At 49.6% G+C, this 20,556-nt stretch overlaps 1 protein-coding gene across 1 annotated transcript in view; it reads left to right on the top strand.

Moving 5' to 3' along the window:
• The window catches only part of HS3ST4 (heparan sulfate-glucosamine 3-sulfotransferase 4), a 390,110-nt gene extending 371,749 nt beyond the window's left edge, over positions 1–18,361 (top strand). Inside the window, exon 2 of the mRNA XM_060648814.3 lies at positions 16,375–18,361. Coding sequence (XP_060504797.2) covers positions 16,375–17,011 — 637 coding nt within the window. The 3' untranslated portion in view covers positions 17,012–18,361. The remainder of the gene's footprint in view (positions 1–16,374) is intronic.
• The last annotated feature ends 2,195 nt before the right edge of the window (positions 18,362–20,556 follow it).

Genomic DNA, 20,556 nt, shown 5'->3' with positions numbered 1-20,556 from the left:
CCCACAACCAGCAGCACAGGTCCGCACACCCCCCACACCCTCTCCAGGCACAGATCTTCCTGATGATTCCTCCCCTAAGTGCTAGAACTTGGCTAAGACTCTGAGTCCAGCCTCGGAGAAGTCTCCAAAAATGAATAGAGCCTCAGTGAAGGAGATTGGGATCAGTGTGTGCTTCTGTGATAGTGGTGAGGTAGAATGCTTTGCACCCAAGTGGGCAGAAAATCCCAGTCCCGTGGATAGAACCGGAATAATAGAAATGGAGGAAAGACAGGATATCCCAGGTGCATGTAAGTCTGACAGCACTCTGGTGGAGGCCATCTATTATTTCTGGGTTCCATCTGCTGGGGTCAGTGAGAGAGAGTGCTGACATAGTCCCATCCTAAATGAGATATAGTTGTCATCTGGCAGCTGGAGGCCGATGCAGAGGTGTGTTTGGCTATAGGAATTAGGAACAAGTACAGAACCATGCAATTAGAGATAGGGAAGAGAAAATTATTCCCTTTCAAACTTTTTGAAAAGATTTCATTTAAGTGAAAGGAGCGGATCTCATTTGGATGCTAAGAGGTCTTTAACAGCTACCATTGCTAATTTCCTTTATCGAAAAGGAGATCTCACACTCACAGTCCAGGGCAGGCAGGATCCGGGCTGGGGTCTCAGCTGAAGCTCGACTGGGGAAGAATGGCTTCCAAAATTGTGTGGTTGTTGGCAGGGCTCAGTTCCATGTGGACTGTTGACTTGTGGCTGTTCACTAGAGTCTGCCCTCTTGTTTCCTGACGAATGCACTTTTCCCTGTGGTGGTTTGCTTCCTGAAAGCCAGTAAGAGAGAGAGAGAGAGAGAGAGAGAGAGAGAGCCAATGGAGAGGGTCTGCTAGCAAGATGCGAGTTATGTGGAAGTAATACCACATCCCCATTGCCAAATCCTGTTGATTAAAATCAAGTCCTGGGTCCTGCCCCTGCTTAGGGTGTGGAGATTATATAAAGGCATAAATACCGGGGAGGGGGGCGTTGATGGGGAGTTGTCTCAGAGTCTGTCTGCCACAGCAGTTGTAATTGTTTTTCCCTTCAAGGTAGTGACCTACAATTTCTGCATTCAGTAGATTCATTGAATCAAAGAAGGATGAAACTGATTTAAAGAAAAATACTGTGTCCACGATAGCCATAATGGAGGAGGATATCCAGAAGTGTCAGAGTGGTCTCGAGACTGAGAGACACTTACTGTTATCAGGATGTACTAATCACAGTGATTTTTCATTCATTCACTCATCTGTTCATTCTTCTCTCTGTCTGTATTAGGGATCTCCAATAGATAGATAGATAGATAGATATAAAGACAGAGGGAGAGAGAGAGAGCTGTTATAGGAATTGGTTTATGGGATTATTAAGGCCAGAAAAAAATCCCATGATCTGCAAACTGAGGAATAAGAAAAGCTAGTGGTGTTGTTCAGTTCAAGTCCAAACCACTGAGAACCAGAGGAACTGGTATTCTAAGTGTCAGAAACAGGTGCGTTGATGTCTGAGGGCAGAAGACAGACACAATGAGCAAATCTGCCCTTCCTCTGCCTTTGTGTTCTATTCAGACCTTCAATAGACTGGATGATGCTCACCTGAATTGGTGAGGGCAGATCTTTGCTCAGTCTACCAATGTCAGTGCTAATCTCGCCCAGAAATAGACACACCCAGAAGTAATGTTTCGCCATCTATCTGGGCATCTCTTCGCCCAGTCAAGTTGATACATAAAATTAACCAAGCATCGCATGTATCCAACTGTCTGTCCATCTGTTTATTCATGGGGCAACATCAATCCAATTCCAGCCCAGCCCTGTCCTCTGAGTTTTCAGAGATGGACAAGACGGGTTGCTGTCTTTCAAGGAATTTGGTTTAGGGATATGTTTCTAAATCCTGGTGACTCATTACAGTGCCCTGGAGAGCGTTTAGAAGATAACCAATGGCCAGGCACCATCACAGACCAGTTGAATCAGAATCCCCAGTTGTGGGTCCCAAGGAATTCTGTGCCTCCGGAGTTGAGGTCACTGGTGTGTGACCTCACGGCATCGATCCCTTTGATGCGGAATCGCAGATGGAGAAATTGTTGAAGATGCTGTGCGCGAGCCCCACAACCACAAACCAGGCGGCGAGTTCAATCAGCTTGTTTCTTCTCCAGAGAATGGAGCCTCCGGGGAGGTGGTTGACTTTGAGGAGGGGACAGGCTGAGCCCCGCGCTGAATTCCAGTCCCTGTTCTTTATTCTTATGTCTTTCCCTGACCTGCAGCGTGATTCTGGAACTGACTGTCAGTTCAACTCCGGTAAACAGGAGTCTACCTTTCCAGAAGCTGGAGTTGGGTGACTCCATATTCCATGTGCATTTCATGGTTAAGGTCTTGCCATGTCTAACTGGTTCTGAGTTGGCATCAGCATCATCAGTGGGCCCGCCTGAGCCTTTCCTACCTTGTCACCAGCTGGTGGCCAAGAGATGGAGACCTGCCTAGCACCAGATTCAACCCTTTTCCCCTCCTTTGTCCTGCCCTGGCCTCTTTGGGTGCATGAAATGAGCGTATATGTGAGTGAAAATGTGAATGTAGGCATTCATTTCCAAGAGGGCCGTTCATGTATTCATTGTTTATTAAGCACCTATGATGCACCATGCTCTATTATAAATAGATCTAAAACTTGATGAATAAGACACAGTTCTGCCATCATGAGGCTTAATTCCAGGTGGGGAGGCGTCAGCCATCATGTGGACCAATCAGTAAATTAGATGTCATAAAGTGAAATAAAGAAAAGGCAGGACAATGAGGTACAAAGTGACTTGGGAAGGGCATTATTTTTGGCAGAAAGATCAGGGGAAGCCTGGCTGGCAGGTAACTTTTAAGGGGTGTATAGATTATCACAAACATCACAGCTGATGGACCAGATCAACACTATCTAATAGAACGTTATGACCGTGGGATATACTGTATATGTTCCTCCAACGCAGTAGCCATTGGCCATTCGTAGCTCTTGAACACTGAGGACTTGCACCTTTAACTTTATTTTATTTTAATTAATTTACAGTGAAATAGCTACCACATGTGGCTAGTCGCTTCCGTATTGAACAGTGCAGAGCCAGACATTTAATATAAGACCTGAAAGGTGAGAAAAAGCCTGCTGTGCAAGGATCTGGGAAAACAGCATTGCAGGAAGAAGACAGAGCAAATGTAGAAGGGAAAAGATCTGAAGTCCTTAGGGGGACAGAGAGAGGTGACAGCCACTGCTGGGACCTTGGGGGAATGGGATTGAGTTTAGGAACATTTCGTATAGAGCCTTAGGGACCATAAAGAAGGGGTTAGAGTTTTTTAATATAACGAGAGATAGGGGTGCCTGGGGGGCTCAGTCAATTGAGCATCCGCCTCTTGATTTCAGCTCAGGTCGTGATGCCAGGGTCATGGGATCGAGCCCCACATCAGGCTCCATACTGACTTGGAATTCTCTCTCTCTTTCCTTTTGCTCCTCCCCTGCTCACATGCACACACACTCTCTGTCTTGCCCCTCTCTCTTTGTCAAAAAAAATATACATATATTTTTCAATATATTTTCAATATATTGAAAGTATTTCAGCAGAGGAACAATGTGACAATAATATAATAATTATAGCCAAAGTTTACATCGATTTTATTAAGCGGGCCTTCTTTCCCCTCCTTTCTTCCATCATCCAGAAAATGCTTATTGAGATCTCTGCGATTCTAGGCACTGTGTGAGAGGCAGGGGAGGCAGCCATACACAGAGGCGCCCGGTCGCCTTTCTTCTTTGGAGCTTGCTTTCTTCTGGAGGACGGACAGACTGCACGCAGGAAAATAAACACATGAACAGGATCATTTCAGATAAGAAAAAGCCCTGTGAGGTGGACAGAGGAGGCTGGCGTGAAGGAGAGCAGTTTTAGACGGTGCCTGGGGAAGGAAGGGGATTGTGCTCGAGGACTCACTTAGAGGAGGAGCAGAGTGTATGTGTGTGTGTGTATGAGTGAGTGAGTGTGTGTGTGTGTGTGAGTGTATGTGTGTGTATGTGTATGAGTGAGTGTGCGTATGAGTGTGTGTATATGTGTGTGTATGAGTGTGCATATGTGTATGAGTGTGTATGAGTGTATGTATGTGTATGAGTGTGTGTGTGTGTATGAGTGAGTGTGCGTATGAGTGTGTGTATGAGTGTGCATACGTGTATGAGTGTGCGTATGTGTATGAGTGTATGTATGTGTATGAGTGTGTGTGTGTGTATGTGTATGAGTGAGTGTGTGTATGAGTGTGTGTGTATGTGTGTGCATACGTGTGTGAGTGTGTATGAGTGTGTATATGTGTATGAGTGTGCGTATGTGTATGAGTGTATGTATGTGTATGTGTGTGTGTGTGTGTGTGTGTGTGTGACAGAATCAGAAAGACACCCTGCAGGGGACCGGTGTGTGTGGACGTCTGATAACGTAAGAACCCTCCATCCTGATAGCACAGCGTGTGCGTGTTTGTGTATATCTCTCTAGGTGTGTGCCGATCTTCTTTCCCATCTATCTGTCATTTCTCCATCTGCTACATGATCAGATTGATTGGTTTCAAAATCTGTTTCGTATTTCGTGCGCCCCAAGCTGTGAAAGTCGGATCTAAATACAGGCACTGTAGGAAGCACTCATTAATTTATGATTGTACTTAACATCACCGAAGCTGGAGATCTTGATTTGGGGATGCAGATCTCTCAAGGGCAACTCGGAAGGCGCTGACCGGGGCGCTTTGTAGGAGAAGCCGTCGGTCCCACCATCCTGGCCGGGCGTGGGGACGGAGGGGGCTTCTGGGCTGCATTCTCGCCACAGAGAGGACGGTTCTCTTCAGCACTGTCCCCGTGGCAGGCAAACACTAGAGCCGGCCCGTGGCAGCGAGATGAAACCTCGTTCTTCATAGCACCGTTCACACCTGTCATTCACGTGGATGGCTGCTTCCCCTGCGACCGACTGATTTTACAGGTTTCCGCAGCGGGGCGCGAGGGGACCCGAACGAGCCTTTCACCCATAAAACGTCAAGGGCTCTGAGCATTACCCATCCAGCTGACCAGGTTCCTTGGCTCACCGGGGAGAAACACACACACACGTTATTTGCCAAAGCAAAGTTCATTGCAAGGGTGCGCACGGGGTCAGCTTTAAATGATCTCATTAGGAGCACGGGTGCAGGGTGGCGGCGTCTGAGAATGCTCCATAAAACAGGCTTCCCACGGAGCAGCAACGAATATCAACACTTGTGCCGAGTGATTCCTAACTTCCAAGCACTGTGCTGAGTACATCTTGCTTAGTCTCTTCAGGCTCCTGTAAACAAAAATACCATCAGCTGGGTGGCTCAAACAGGAAGCGTTTCTTTCCTACGGTTCTGGAACCCAAAAGCTCCGACAGCAAGGGACTGGCACGTTCGGTGTGTGGTGAGGGCCCGCTTCTTGGTCTTTTCGTCATCTGTCTATGCCCTCACTTGGCGGAAGTGGGCGGGGAGCTTCATCTTGATTCCTAATCATCTCCCAAAGGCCACACCCCCAGAACCATCACACTGGGTGTTAGGATTTCGCATATGAATTGGGGGTGGGGGGGACACTGAGGTTTTCCTAAGTCCTTTAGAGTCAAGGTGGAGTAGAGTAGAGTAAACCAGGCTCCCGGGGGGCCACAGCCTGGGGGACCTTACCTCCTGGGCAGGAAACACCAGGCTCAGGAGGCAGGGCCACAAACGGTCAATCAAGGTGATGATGGGGCCTCCACCAAGGGGTCACGTGAGTGTCTGGAGAAGCCGGTGGAATGAAGGGGGGGGGGGGGTTGGTCCGAGGCAAAAAGCGAGATTGGAATGAAAACCCAGCAGATCGGGTGTCACCTTCACAAAGAACAGTGTCTTTGTCCCTCTGACGCTGAGGGTTGCGGCGGCCCACACAGTTAAGAGGCTTCGATATGCATACGGGTGAGAGAGAAACCCTGGGCAGGAGCAGGCGGGGCTTGGATCAGCGTCAGGATGCAGGCGAGAAGGAAGGAGGCTGGCGGCGTCCCGAGGGCAGGGATGCAGTGACACACAGCTGGGAGTACAGTGGGAGGTGGAGACACTTGGAACCCAGCCTTCCCCTCTCCTCTCCTTTCACCGTCCGTGACCAGTGCAGACACACGGACACCTCCGTAATCATCATCTCGTCGTGGCCCCTGCCGAGCCCAGGGAAAGAAAATACAATGAAAGAGCTAATCGAGGTTGGGGTGTGAAGTTCTGCCGTGGGGTCACTCTTGAAATGTGTCTGAATAAAGTATCAGAGAAGAACGATCCGGGGGCAGGCGAAGTGTGTTCCGTAATCTCATCGATTCAGAGTCAAGGGGGTGTCTTGTCTTAGAACCTCTGGGGTGAGACTGTCCAATAACCAGAGAGAGAGAGTTGGAGGGACGGCTGTGGGCGAAGGGCGCTGGTGGACGCTGAGGTTATAGGCAGGCAATGGTTTAGACTTTGGAACCATGCTTCTCAACCTGTGGGCTTGAGAATTATTACAAAGGACTTCCATGTCCCTGTAATACCACATGTGGTGTAGAAAATAAATCAGTAAAAATCTCAGACACACACACACACACACACACACACACACACACACATGGGGCAACCTTTCTAAAAAGCAAGTTGACTCACGAACTCATTTTATTTTTTTTTTTAATTTTTTTTTTAACATTTATGTATTTTTTGAGAGAGTGTGAGCAGGGGACGGGCAAAGAGAGAAAGAGAGAGACACAGAATCTGAAGCGGGCTCCAGGCTCTGAGCTGTCAGCACAGAGCCTGACCTGGGGCTCGAACTCACGAACTGCGAGATCCTGACCTGAGCCGAAGTCGGACGCTTAACCGACTGAGCCACCCAGGCGCCCCCCCCATCACGAACTCACTTTAAAGGACTGTTGAAGTCATAGTTGTTTTCTGTGCATGTGCATTTTCTGAATCAAACCATGTGAACAAGGTGGTGGTCCGTTGATGCTAAAGACGGGCAGTGGCACAGGAAAAGTCAGCGACAGCGGGGAGAGAGAAAAGCAATGCCTATAAGTGGCGTACAATGAGGCCCCGCCCCCAAAGTGGCCAAGTTCTGCCCAGCCATGAGGCATCCCAGATGCTTGGGCCACCTCAGGGTGGCAAGGAGAAGAAGGGTTCTAGTAACTAACTGGGATATATATGCCCAACCAAAGCCGTTTGGTGCTCTAAGAGTGCGTTGTATCTACACGTGTTTGAGCGGTGGGTTTCCGTGACTCTGCGTTGGTGTTTAAGTAGGGGTGCATATATTAGACGACCTGCGATGGTCCTACAGATCCAGAATTTGGACAGGGCTCTGGTCCCACACTCGCTCGACAAACCGATTTGTTTGCACCTACTATGCGCTACATTACATTGGCGGCAATAACAAGAAGGGACACGTACAGATGCTTTTGCTCTGTTCCAGGATGCCTGGTACCTTTGCTCGTCAACGGACAGGAGATGTTGTCTCCGTTCGATGCATGGCGGAAGTGGGGGTCAAAGACGTGAAATGAGTTGCTCAAAGGAAGTGTCGTTCAGAGACAGCCCCGAGGTTGAACGCGTGGCCGCACACCTTGGTCAGGAGGAACGTGCATTTAGCAAAGCTTCCGAAGGAGGCGACGGCGGACGCTGGAATTCACGCGACCCTCCCCCAGTGATTCCCAGCCTAAAACTCAACGGCCTTCTATGAATCCTCAGAGACAAGCACAGACCTCTGTAAACTATTTTATTTCAAAAAATACAAACTTCTTCAGGGCAAGATCTTGCTCTTGGGTTTTTTCCCCCCCCCTGGTCTAGCACAGTGCCAGACACACGGTAGTTGACGAATGAATGAACACACGCCTGAACAGTTTTCTCTCTTTTTCTTTTTGGCTAAGATTTGTTTCAGCATAGTTTGTGATCTCGGCCGTCTCCTGTGAGGAAACGCTGAGTAAGGAATTGTATGTACTTCCAATACATAAACTATAGAATAATAAATTTATAATTACCTGGATAAGTCGGTTGTAAAACTTAGAGCTAGTGAAGGGAAACATACATAGGATAAGAAAAGAATTTGGCAATCCGTTAAGGGCGTGTGAGTGAGGGCACGGAACCCTCTGTCATAGGCTCGCATTTCTTCACCCTGCAGGGGGCAGTTGGGACACCTAGACACGTAAATCTTCCCCTGGGCTCCAGAGAAGATGATGTGAGCCCTGAATCTGCCCCGCCAGTTTCTGTTCGAGACCAGATCCGAGAACATGGACGTAAGGACCTTAATATTCCTCACGACCAGCTCCTCACTGCTTAGGGAGTGATGACACCCTCGGATTCCTAAAAATTGTGGCTAACAATTGTGGAGCCCTCATTGTACTCATTTGGAAAAGCAAGAGCTTCCTCTGAAAAGCTGTGCATCATTCTGCTGTAAAACTAGAAACGGCCTGAAAGCAGTCTTCCATTTTTCCATGTCTTTGTCTTGTAGAGTGTCCCTGGCCACAGAACGACTTAGTCTACCCAGGGTCAACTTCTGATCGTTTGGGATAAGTTCCACCCCCACGCGGTTCATGACACTTTGGCGGCCCTCAGGAGAGAGTACGGGGCATGATTCTCCCAAATAACTCTCCTCTGAGAGCGGGATGTGTTCTCATATTCCTTCGCTTCCATTCTCTGGTTGCCAGCATCCACTGATAACCTAGGCGTTCACCTTGTTCGTTTGTGACGATATCTTCAGAAACGTGTCCCCTGGGACCCTGGGCTGCTCCGCAGAGGGTGTCAGAGGTGGCTCTGTATAACGATCAGTAAAAGACTCCTGTTCACACTCATCTTACGGGTTTCAAGGCACGTTTCATTTGCATTAGAATACAAACCTTTCTTGAAACCCAAGGGCCGAGGGATATTTGGTGGCGGTGGTTGGGGGTGAGGGTGAGGGTAGTGATGAGTTCCCCGCCTTTTCTTCCAGATGAGTCTCCCAAGGCAAAAATCGAACACAGGGTGATTTCTCCATAGGTCACCGTAATCCAGAAATTATCGATATACATCCAGCTCCCTCTGTTCTGAGACCCGTAACCCCACTCCCAAGGCCCTCAAGCTTAGCAGATGGCCCTGCTCTCCTGTCATCAGGAACATCAAAGCAATTAGGAGGAAGTTCCTAAATATTGCCTGCCCTTGTCCCACCCATGTCCCACCAAAGCTCAAGACCCTACCAGCCGTGGATGCCAGGGTCTCTCTGTGGCTATGGATGCCTAGTGGACCCTCATTTCTGCCATCCGGTGCCCTCCCCCAGGCTCTAGCTCCACTCTGGACCTTCTTCTCCTTATCATACTGAAGAGCAGTGAGGACCACAGGTTCCGCTGGGTTCCGAATCCCAACCCTGCCACACCGGTGAGCTGTGTGACCTTAGTCAAGGCATGCAACTTCTCTGAGCCCCAGTTGATTCATTGAGAACCATTGGGAATGAGGGGTGTCTCCCCTCTCAGCCTACTTCGGTAGGACTCCTGCTCCTCCCGCCTCCATGACGTGTGTCTGACATAGACCATCATAAACCTTCCCAGACCTGCCTGGCACAAACTTTAAAACAAAAATGCCTGAGACCTGGGTTTGCTATTTTCTCCCACCATGTGTCATTTACTTTTTTAATGTGTATTTATTTATTTAGAGAGAGAGAGAGAAGAAGGGGGGGAGAGAGAGAGAGAGAGAGAGAGAGAGAGAGAGAGAGAGAGAGAATCCCAAGCAGGCTCCACACCACAGAGCCCGACACAGGGCTCGAACTCCCGAACGGTGAGATCATGACCTGAGCTGAAACCCAGAGTCAGACACTCAACCGACTGAGCCACCCAGGCACCCCAGCCATGTGCCATTTAAAACTGCAATGCTTGGGGCACTTGGGTGGCTCAGTCGGTTAAGCATCCGACTTCGGCTCAGGTCATGATCTCGCGGTTCATGAGTTGGAGCCCCGCGTCGGGCTCTGTGCTGGCAGCTCGGAGCCCGGAGCCCACTTCAGATTCTGTGTCTCCCTCTCTCTCTGCCCCTCCCCCACTCCTTCTCTCTCTCTCTCTCTCTCTCTCTCTCTCTCAAAAATAACTAAAACATAAAAAATTAACAAATAAATAAAACTGCAAAGCTTTCCTCATTTCCCCGCTCCCCCTGGTCACTTAAATTCCTTGTGTCTCTTCAAACCCCGGTTCCTTCTTGCCTTTCTCCTCCTCCTCCTTCCTTTCTTCTTATCTTTATTTCTCCTCTCCCTTCTAAGCTCCATCCTCTTCTGTGGCTTCTCTTCTGCTTCCATCCCCCCCCCCCCCCACACCTTCCCGCAAGGGCATGTGGGAATGCAAGCCAGACTGGGCAGCAAAGGAGACGTCTGTCTGTCCACCGCGGAGATGTCCATCTGAACCACCGACCAAAAATGGGATAGTCAGACCTTTTCCTCAAAGAACTTACAGTCCTTTGAAGGCAGGTACCACGCATGCTTGAGCATCAGTTTATGCTCAACACCTGGTACGCGACAAGCACCAATTAATACTTGATGGGATTAATGAGAGGATTCGTCTGCACATAGCCCTTTCATCGTGCTGGTCCAAAAAGAAAAACCCCTTCCTAGATTTATTCAGCAAGTTAGTTGTTAAATCTCAGCTGTAACTCAAGATCCCTGCTTTCTCCGCTTCCATTTGGCTGATGATCGTATGGCCCCAGGGTATGCTGCTTTTCTTAGGGCTCTATATAAGAAATGTCCTTTTCAAATGCTTTGAATTTCCGCCTTCAGAGATTCCAAGATTCCTGAAAATGTTTTTAATATTTTTTTAACGTTTTATTTTTGTTTTTGAGAGAGACAGAGCTGGAGTGGGGGAGGAGCAGAGAGAGAGAGACACACACAGAATCTGAAGCAGGCTCCAGGCTCTGAGCTGTCAGCCCAGAGCCCGATGCGGGCTCGAACTCAAGAACCGTGAGATCATGACCTGAGCCGAAGTCAGACGCCCAACCGACTGAGCCACCTAGGTGCCTCTTGAATTTTGGGTTTAAAAAGCCCAGTAGGGGTGCCTGGGTGGCTCAGTCGGTAAAACATCTGACTCCTGATTTTGGGTCATGGGATCGAACCCCACGTCAGACTCCGTGCTGAAAGCCAGAGCCTGCTTGGGATTCTCTCTCTGTCTCTCTCTGTCTCTCTCTCTCTCTCTGTGTCTCTCCAAATAAATAAGTGGAACATTTTTGAAAAGCACAACGAACTTTCCAACAGAACTGGGCAAGGCAGGTCCTGCCTGGATGTCCTTGGACAGGGTTCATTGTCACCCTGGCTCTCAACTGCCACATCTGTAGAAACGGGCTCCGTGAAGCCCATGGTATCTGTGAGCTGTGGCCAGGAGAACGTGTGCAATTGCCTTGTGCGGGGCTTGGCAAGCAGCAGGTGCTCGACTGACTTTCTAAGTGAATTCTTTTCCTCGACACGGGGGAAATGGCCCTACCTCATGCCCTTGCTCTCACCACCGTTCTCTTGGGTTACAGTTCATCAGGAGGGCTCAGAAAATATTGCTAATTTATGCACCATTTGTTCCACCGGAAAATGCATTTGGGGAAATGTGAGCTGCCCACGTACCTCCAAATCAGGCAAGCCAAAGGCAAGCTGTGCCACTGACCCTTCCAGAGAGAATGGGCACTTTATATCTAACACGGGTGATTGCTTTCTCCCTCGGCGTTCATGATGGTATCCATTTGCTTCAATTGAGGAGGCCCCGGAGAGAGATATCACAAATTGAACGATGTAGCTTGATCTGGCAAGAATTTCTGGGGATTCTGGCCTGGGTTTGCCGCAACTCCCAGTGGTAAGTCAGTGACAGTCCACCTTTACAACATGTGTACTGAGTGTCATTTTTACATTCAGCTCGGCCACCCCCTGGCGGAGTGACCTTGGGCCAGTCCCGCAACCTTGCTGAGCCTCTGAAGTTCCGTTAAGCATTGTCGGGCAGCAACAAAGAGCTTGGGCTGTGGTGCGAGACAGAGCTGGGGTTGACTTCCAACGCCACTTATCGTGACTTCGGGCAGCTAATCAATTTCACTGGGACTCAGTTTCCTGCCCTAAGGGTAGTATCTTCTTAAGAGAGGTGTTTAAACATTAACAGCTAATGTATTCAGGGCCTTCAATGTGTAAGGGACCCTTTTAGATATTGACTTATTAAATCCTCATAAAATCCCTCGGAGATGGATCTGAATAGTACGATGTCTGTTTCCCAGAGAGTGGATCGGAGACACAGGCTACTTGGGTTAAGTAACTGGCCCGGGGTCACCCAGCTAATAAGTGGATCCAAACTCAGAAAGTCCGGAGTCTATGGTCTTAACCAACTAGGCTGGAGCGGCCAATGCCTGGAGGCGTTTCGAGGAGTGGGTCCGGCATCCGACGTTGAATTTGGAGCAGAAAGCACAGCACAGGGTGGGCACTCCGTGAATGGTGCGTGGTAATTCTTGTTAGCATCGTCTCCCGCGAGGCCCCCGGGCGCGTATCCTGTAGCAAAGCGCCACCACCCCGGCGTGGGAGGCGGGGAGGGCGAGCGCGCTGGGTGGTGGCTCATCAACATTTGGGGCTGTGAGAGCAGATGTGTGATCTTGCAGAACGACTCTCGCTTCAGGACTGTGTGTTGATGTTGATGTCGCGGCTGCTCTAAGCACCCCGGATACTGTTAACGAGCTGTTCCAAGCCCAGCTGCGGTGTTTTCTTACCAGATGGTCCACGCCGAAGTGCATGGTCTTTCAGACAGGGATGACACGGGTCTCACAGACGCCGAACCGCCACGCGTGGAAAACCTACTCAGGGGGGTCAGGCCCCCCAAATGGCGTCAATTCCCCTCATGCCCAAGGATCACGCTTTCATCCGGACGTCCTTCGTGTGTCCGTCCGGCAACCACAGAGAGCTAGGGGGCGACTACCATATGTGGCAGGAACTGTGTTAGATGCGAGGGACAAGAAGGGGAAAAAAACATCGCCCGCGGCTTTCAGGAACTGAGACTAGCCAGGAAGGGCCTGGGAACAAACCCTATTATGACAATATTCTAAGCTCTACGATGCAGGCAGCTATCAAGGACTCTAGGAATGAAAGGGGTTTCATGAATGAAGGAATGAATGAATGAACATAACTGATTCAGCATCAGTTCTGAAAAGGGGAGATGACTACTTCCCGGATGGGAAACAGCTGCTGTGTATCTTCTTACTGGCAAAAAATCCTGGGTAGCTCATACCACACAGCTGTATCATGGCTTCATGAGATGGTCTTACCATTGGGTGCCCAAATGCCAGGCGTCTCCCCAAACCACATGTTTTACTTCCTTTGTCACATGATCAAAGCCATTTAGGCTCCTCTGCCTTCTCCAGCACCCCTTCTCTCATTTCCCTTTGCACTGAGCACTGAGCCGAGCACACGCTTACTCCCCTACACACACTGGCTTGGAAGAGGGGTGCCATTTCATTCCAGATGCTTCAGATGAGGACACGAGATCCACACACGTCTTGACAGACTGTAGCAATTAGCTGAAGTGCAGTAGATAAATTTGAAAGGGGCCCCATTAAAGGACAAACGCTGGGGTCTAAGAAGTGAATGGCAGAGGGCGAATGAGAAGGAAAACCTTGGCAACTGCTCCTGAGCTCACAGAAAAGGCCACAAAATCCATAGGCAACAAATCATGGAGGGATTAAACATCTGGATGGGGCCATGTTGAAAATACCTATCTTCAAGTATTTTTTTGCATTAATAATGATTTAATATTTTCATAGTGTGACATGAGTTTCATACTAAGACAATGTCCCTCTGGGGGCACCTGGCTGGCTCAGTTGGTTGAGTGTCCAACCCTTGATCTCGGCTCAGGTCATGATCTCACGGTTTGTGGGTTGGAGCCCCACATCGCACTCTGTCCTAACAGCACAGAGTCTGCTTGGGGTTCTCTTTCTCCCTCTCTCTCTGCTTCCCTCTCTCTCTCTCTCTCTCTCATAAATAAATAAATAAGTTAAAATGAGAGAGAATATCTCTCTCCAGTTGAAATAAAAGTAGGACATCAACACGTTCCTTAAACTCAGGCCGAACTCATTGTAGCTCCCTCGTGGGTCACCAGCCTCCGGGTCAGGGATGTGTGGTTGATGATAACTGGCTTGAGTCAAACTAGCCTTTTTCCCTAGACCTGTTCTTGAGCTCAGTTGTTCAGCTTTGCCATGCGGTCAGATAGAAATGTTCTTTCCTTGTTTTTCTCTAATAATTGCCGTGTCAGTGGTCTTGTACCCCTGGTGTCAGTTATAACTTCGTGGCCTTCACCGGGCACTATTCTAAGAAGTGATTTACCCTTGTTACCTCATGGGATCTTCATTACCATCCTAGAAGGGAGGGACTCTTAATTAGCCCTGTTTTTTGAGGTGAGAAATTTGGGGTTCGATGTGGGTTAAATACACTTCCTGGAGGGCTTTGCAACTTCAGAGTTTTATCAACTTCACGGTGATGTGGGTGGTCGGAAACTCGGCAGTCCTGCACACTGGAGTCGCACACGTTTTGTGTTCCGTGCCCTGCACCCCCCGACCCCCGCCCCACCCCCCTCCCCGGCCTTATGAAACAGTTAAATGTGACGAGAGCCGAACAGGCACATGAAGACGTTCAGAATACCTTGGACAATATGTTAGTCCGGGACGAGCATGACTATGGCCAGGGCTGTTGGCTTTGATCCGGAAACTGCTGGCCGACCAACCCTTGAGCGCTAACAACATCTGACTCTACGTGAATTTTCTCTACCAGGCAAGTTCCTCTTGCCTCCTCAAGGTGCTTGCCAAGAAAGCTCAAAACCCAGTAGCAATTAATTATTGACGGAGCATGTGAATTAGAGATAAAAGAAAAGTCGTTCTTTCTCTACACGCGCGATAGTAAATACATTTAATTATGGTAGGGGAAGCTAAGGGATCGTGGTCGGTATTAAGTTTTATTAGCTGAGACATTTAAAAGCATGTCCTCACAACAAAGAGGTCTTGTGTAATCCTAAATGTACCTCTTTGGTGCAGGGCTCAGAAGTGAATAGACTTAATGGAGTGGAGCACATTGTGGCAGATGGCCTGCTGTACCGACAGGTATAACAAGTTTATCATCAATTAACTTTGGTCTACATATGCCTATAGCAAATTGACTGTATAATAGGATCCTGAGCCTCTGTTATCATTGATAGGCCCGCCACCCTGGGATTGAGGGACAGAGAGCATCAAACTCCTCTGATGTCTTGAAGCTCTCACATGAGACAGGGCCACTCTGAAGGCGAACACGGAAGGAGGGGTGGGGTTCGGAGACACGACCTTGGGAAGGAAACCAAGAGACATGGTGTGGGACCTGCCCCTGGCTCACTGGGCAAACCTCGGGAGCAAAGTTAAGAACTCCATTTGTGTGTCGTTTTATTCTGAACTCGAACTCCAGGTGAGCTTTTAGGGTTTTACAGAGGAAGGACAAGAGAGGGACGTGACTCACCTTGGGAAGGTCGCGAAGCCTGTCCGGTTCCCGGCCTCTGGGCTTCAGTTTCTTCCTTTCCCCCGCAACGCCTTTGGACTAGGTCAATTCTCGCCAAATGTTTTCCCGAAGGACCAGACAGTAAATGTGCTTGGCTTTGTGTGTCAGTAAGTCCCCGTTGCAAGTACTCAGCTCTGCCGTTGTAGCACAGAAGTGGCCCCAGACAGTACATCGGGGGGGTGCGTGCGGCTGTGTTCCAGAGAAGCTTTATTTATGAGCATTGGAATTTGAATTTCATATAATTTTCATGCCTCACAAAATGTTATTATTACTATGTTGGGTGTTTTCCAACCGTTGAGAGATGGAAAACCATTCCTCGCGGTGAGCCGTACAAAAACAAGGGGCAGGTGGTCGTTGACCAACCCTTGGGCTAGATCATCTTTGAGTTCTTGGTGCGCTCAGACCTTTTCCAGAAGCTGCTGTGACAATAATAAAATCCTTGACTTTTTAAGCTCTCGCACGTGCCGGATTCTGTGCTAAATGCTTTACAAGCGTTATCTCCCTTAAGCCTTATACTACGGTGTGAAGTAAGTGCTGTCATTATCTCCATTTCAGAGATTATGTACAATGAATACACAGAGAAATTAAGAGTGTGTCGCAGTTGAACAGCACTGGGTAAGAGATAGGGCAGCAGATTTAAACCCAGGTATGTAAGGTCCCCAAGAGTGAATCCGGAAGCCTTGTGCTGCCTTTTCTGGTGATGCTGTGATCAGAGTGGAGAGTGGGCACAGAGTTAGAAAAGAATTCCTAGGGTTTGCCAGCGCGTTTTGTTTTGTAGTTCTCGATCGGGCTCTTGCTGGCAACACGTTTCGTGCAAAAAGTTAAAGTGTTTCTGGGTGGGAATGACCCTCTCTTTCCTTTCCCTTCCTCTTCCAGAAATGTGATGCCTAAGACTTTGGATGGGCAGGTGACCATGGAGAAGACGCCGAGTTACTTTGTGACGAATGAGGCTCCCAAGCGGATCCACGCCATGGCCAAGGACATCAAGCTCATTGTGGTGGTGAGAAACCCCGTGACCAGGGCCATCTCCGACTACACCCAGACACTGTCCAAGAAACCCGAGATCCCCACCTTCGAGGTACTGGCCTTCAAAAACCGGACCCTAGGGCTGATCGACGCCTCCTGGAGCGCCATTCGGATAGGGATCTACGCTCTGCACCTGGAAAACTGGCTGCAATACTTCCCCCTCTCCCAAATCCTCTTTGTCAGCGGTGAGCGACTCATAGTGGACCCTGCCGGGGAAATGGCCAAAGTACAGGATTTTCTAGGCCTCAAGCGTGTGGTGACTGAAAAGCATTTCTATTTCAACAAAACCAAGGGGTTCCCTTGTCTCAAGAAGCCAGAAGACAGCGGTGCCCCCCGATGCTTGGGCAAGAGCAAAGGTCGGACTCATCCCCGCATCGACCCGGATGTGATCCACAGACTGCAGAAATTCTACAGACCCTTCAACACGATGTTTTACCAAATGACTGGCCAAGATTTCCAGTGGGAACGGGAAGAGGGTGACAAATGAGGCTAAGGAAGCGGAGGGAAGGCTAGCGAATAGCTAAGGAGGCTCCTCACCTGAGTCCTGAATCCGCCCCCGGGGTCCACGGCCTCAGCCTCGCCGGAGTGCCAGGTCGATCCCCTCCTTTGTCCAGCCACGATCGCTTCCAGCGCTGCAGGTTTAGGCGAAGGGGTGGATCCCGTGGCATCCTCACAGAGGCACCGGGTTTGCCCGGGCGGCGGCGTCTGGTTGACCAGATGGCCGCCAGGAGCCACTGCTGATTCTTGTCTTCTGCTAATTAATGGAGTCTGAAGACAGGATAGATAGCTGTCAAGGTCAGAGACCGTGCCAGGAGCGTTTGGTTAAGTGATTAAAGAGAAGAAAGGAAGGTCTACTTTGGTCACTTGAGAAGCCTGAGTCCTAGCCCTGGCACAGCCCTCTGCTGTATAAACCTTTGCTTCGGCACCTCTCCAGAGTGCTCCTTGTGGCTGAGTACTCCAGGACTCCCAGGGAGCCAGGTCCTTTCTCTGAGGCGTCTCTAACCTTCTCCTTAGAGGTCTCATCCCACAACCCTGTGACTTCCCCCTTCCCCACCTTATGAAGGCGGAGGCATGCACGTTCCTCACCAGAAAAATAAAAATAAAAAAGCTGACGCTCTTGGAAGGCTTCTTTCCAAGGGCCCTCTAGGAAGGGCTGGGTCTTTCTCTCTCCACGAGTGTCCCGTGGCTGTTCTCGGAGCAGCGTGATTGCCATTGAGTTCTGAGCCCTGGGGTTGAAACAGATAAGGGCTAGTTCTGGGGGTGAAAAAAGAAGGCCAGACTTTTCGGTGGGCAGTCTTCATCCGTGAAGACCCGTAGAACCGTGGTTTTAAGAAACGCTCTAAGAGCGGGCTCCGTCCCTTAGGGTCCCCAGAGGGGCGAGGACCGGAGAGTGGGCATGTCTTCTGTTAGGAGTAATCCTGAGCAACGCAACGAACAGGGGACCGGTCACCACGCTTCTGTTCGCCCCACCATGTCCCGCCTCGCGGTCATCTGGTGCTTTATTTGCTCTCTGCAGAGATGGCACACGCTGGGGCTCCCTCTGTGGAGGGCCGTCAGATCCCGTCTGTGGACGTGGACGTGGGGGAGGACGAGGGCTGTCTGTGGACACCCCCCACCAAGGGCTGCTGAACGAAGCGTCCCTTCCCATTACTTTGATTCGATGGAAACGCAGCACTTGACGTCAAGTACTTGTTCACGGATCTCCCAAACCAGGACTGTTCTAGTAAATTTAAAAAGATGTATGAGTGGGGGGAGCTAAGTCTGTTCGGCCGATATCAAACTGTCATTTCTCCCGCTAAATGAAAACCGTGTTGTTATAAAGCTTAATGCAACCTGATTAATGGGCTCTCGGCTGCCGTGTTTGTATGGGTCACCTCCAACCCCGCCCCCCCCGCCCCCCCGCCCCTCCTACTCTGGGACTGGCCCCTTCTCCGGGGTGGCCGGAAAGACCCAGATTTGACAATCTGCCAGGGGATTCTGTCTACAGGGCTGGATAATTCTGGAAACGGCACAAGGGAAGGGACTCTGGAAAGGAACCCGGCTTTCTCTAGCTTGACGGATCCTGGCCAGAAATGCACCGATAGGCTAGACTCAGAAACAACCTCGCAAATAACTTTTTGCCAGATGAGGAAGTGGTTATCGAGCGGAAGGCAACGTGTATACGTGCCTTCACCACCAGAGCAAAAGAAGATACAGATAAACACATGCACGTGCATATAAACCCACCTCTTTTTTTTTTAATTTTTTTTTAACGTTTATTTATTTTTGGGACAGAGAGAGACAGAGCATGAACGGGGGAGGGGCAGAGAGAGAGGGAGACACAGAATCAGAAGCAGGCTCCAGGCTCTGAGCCATCAGCCCAGAGCCCGACGCGGGCTCGAACTCATGGACCGCGAGATCGTGACCTGAGCTGAAGTTGGACGCTTAACCGACTGAGCCACCCAGGCGCCCCTAAACCCACCTCTTTGAAGGAAGCAAAGGCATGCTGGTGCCGAACAGTGCTTTGTGGGCTGGCTGGTTGGGGCCTTGATGTGCCAGCAAAACAAAGAATGGGTCTAGCTGCCCACTGGGGGCAACCGTGGGGTCTCTGCAGGCCACAGCTTCCTGAGCCTCATTGCAGACTTCTTGGAGAACCAGGAGCTCCGGGGTGGAGCTCAGGAACCTGTTCTTTCAAGAACATTCTTTAAAAAAAAATTAATGTTTTATTTATTTTTGAGAGAGAGAGAGAGAGAGACAGCGCCAGTGGGAGGGGCAGAGGGAGGGAGAGACAGAATCCGAAGCAGGTTCCGGGCTCCGAGCCGTCAGCACAGACTTGGGACTTCGGCTCAGGCCATGATCTCGCGGTCCGTGAGTTCGAGCCCCGCGTTGGGCTCTGCGCTGACAGCTGGGGGCCTGTTTCGGTTTCTGTGTCCCCCTCTCTCCCTGCTCCTCTCCAACTCACGCTCTGTCTCTCTCTGTCTCAGAAATAAATAAACGTTAAAAAAATTTTTTTTTTAAATAGGCCGTACTCAGCTGGAAAATAAAAGTGGGGACCCCACCCCCACCGCTTAAAGTACGTAGACACTTGCGTATAGCAGCAGGGCTTACGTTCTCTGGAGGAATAGGGCAGGGGCCGAAGCCTTGAGAGCTTGAAGGTTTTTATTTTAAGGGTCTGTCTGGCGATATGGTTGAAAGCTCACGGTTTGGAAAAGAAAGGCAACGTTGACATGTTTAAGTTCTATTTTCTGCCGTGTCTACTCTGGCTTGATCCTCGTGACTCCGGGAGTGAGCCAGGAAGCCATGTCCCCTTCTGCAGGGGGAGAAACTTGACAAAGGAATTCCTTCCTCTCCAGGAAAGCGGAGTCAGCCTGCTAAGATAAGAGTCAGGTTAATCATACTTCCGCCCTATTTAAACGTGAGCATTGCAACTCACGGAAGATTGAATTTTGTATTTGATTTCAATTAGCAAAGCATAAATTATATTTAATCTTCGCTTCCCCTCTTCTCCCTCGAATGGAGGGTTCACACCTCTGGAAAGGCTGCTGCGTGTGGCTCAGAGCTGAGAAGAGGAGAATTCTGCCTCCCAGCAACACAGCTGTCATTGCTCCCGTGTTCCTTGCTTTTGGCCACTATTGTTCTGTACGTGAAATGTAGGAGAGCCTTGGCCTTGCCCCTTAGTCCCACCAGCTCGAAACACAGCAGCGACAAGGGCAAAAGCATTCAGCAGTCCCCTTATCTTTCTTTCAACTGTATACGAAAGCCATGACTTCAGTTTTGTCCCGTTTCTTATCTTTCCTGCTCCTTCCCATTTGACCACCCTCGGCCCCCTTATTGTCCAGAGAAAACTTCTGCCTCTCTGCTGTTGGAAGAGCGGTGGCTGGGTTCTATCTTTGCCTCTGTCGGTGTCTTGACCACCTAAACCTTAGTTGTCCTGTCTCTAAAATGGGTATATTTAATCCCTACCCCACCTACCCCTCAGTGCTTCTGGGATAGTCAAAATGAATTAATAGATGGAGGGTATTTGGAAAGAATGAAGAGTTTCAGTGACACAAT

This window comes from Panthera onca, chromosome E3 (assembly GCF_046562875.1).
Source record: "Panthera onca isolate mPanOnc1 chromosome E3, mPanOnc1 haplotype 2, whole genome shotgun sequence".
Lineage (NCBI taxonomy): Eukaryota > Metazoa > Chordata > Mammalia > Carnivora > Felidae > Panthera > Panthera onca.
Note: the sequence above shows the minus strand (reverse complement) of the source record. Positions and strands in the feature narration are given on the sequence as shown.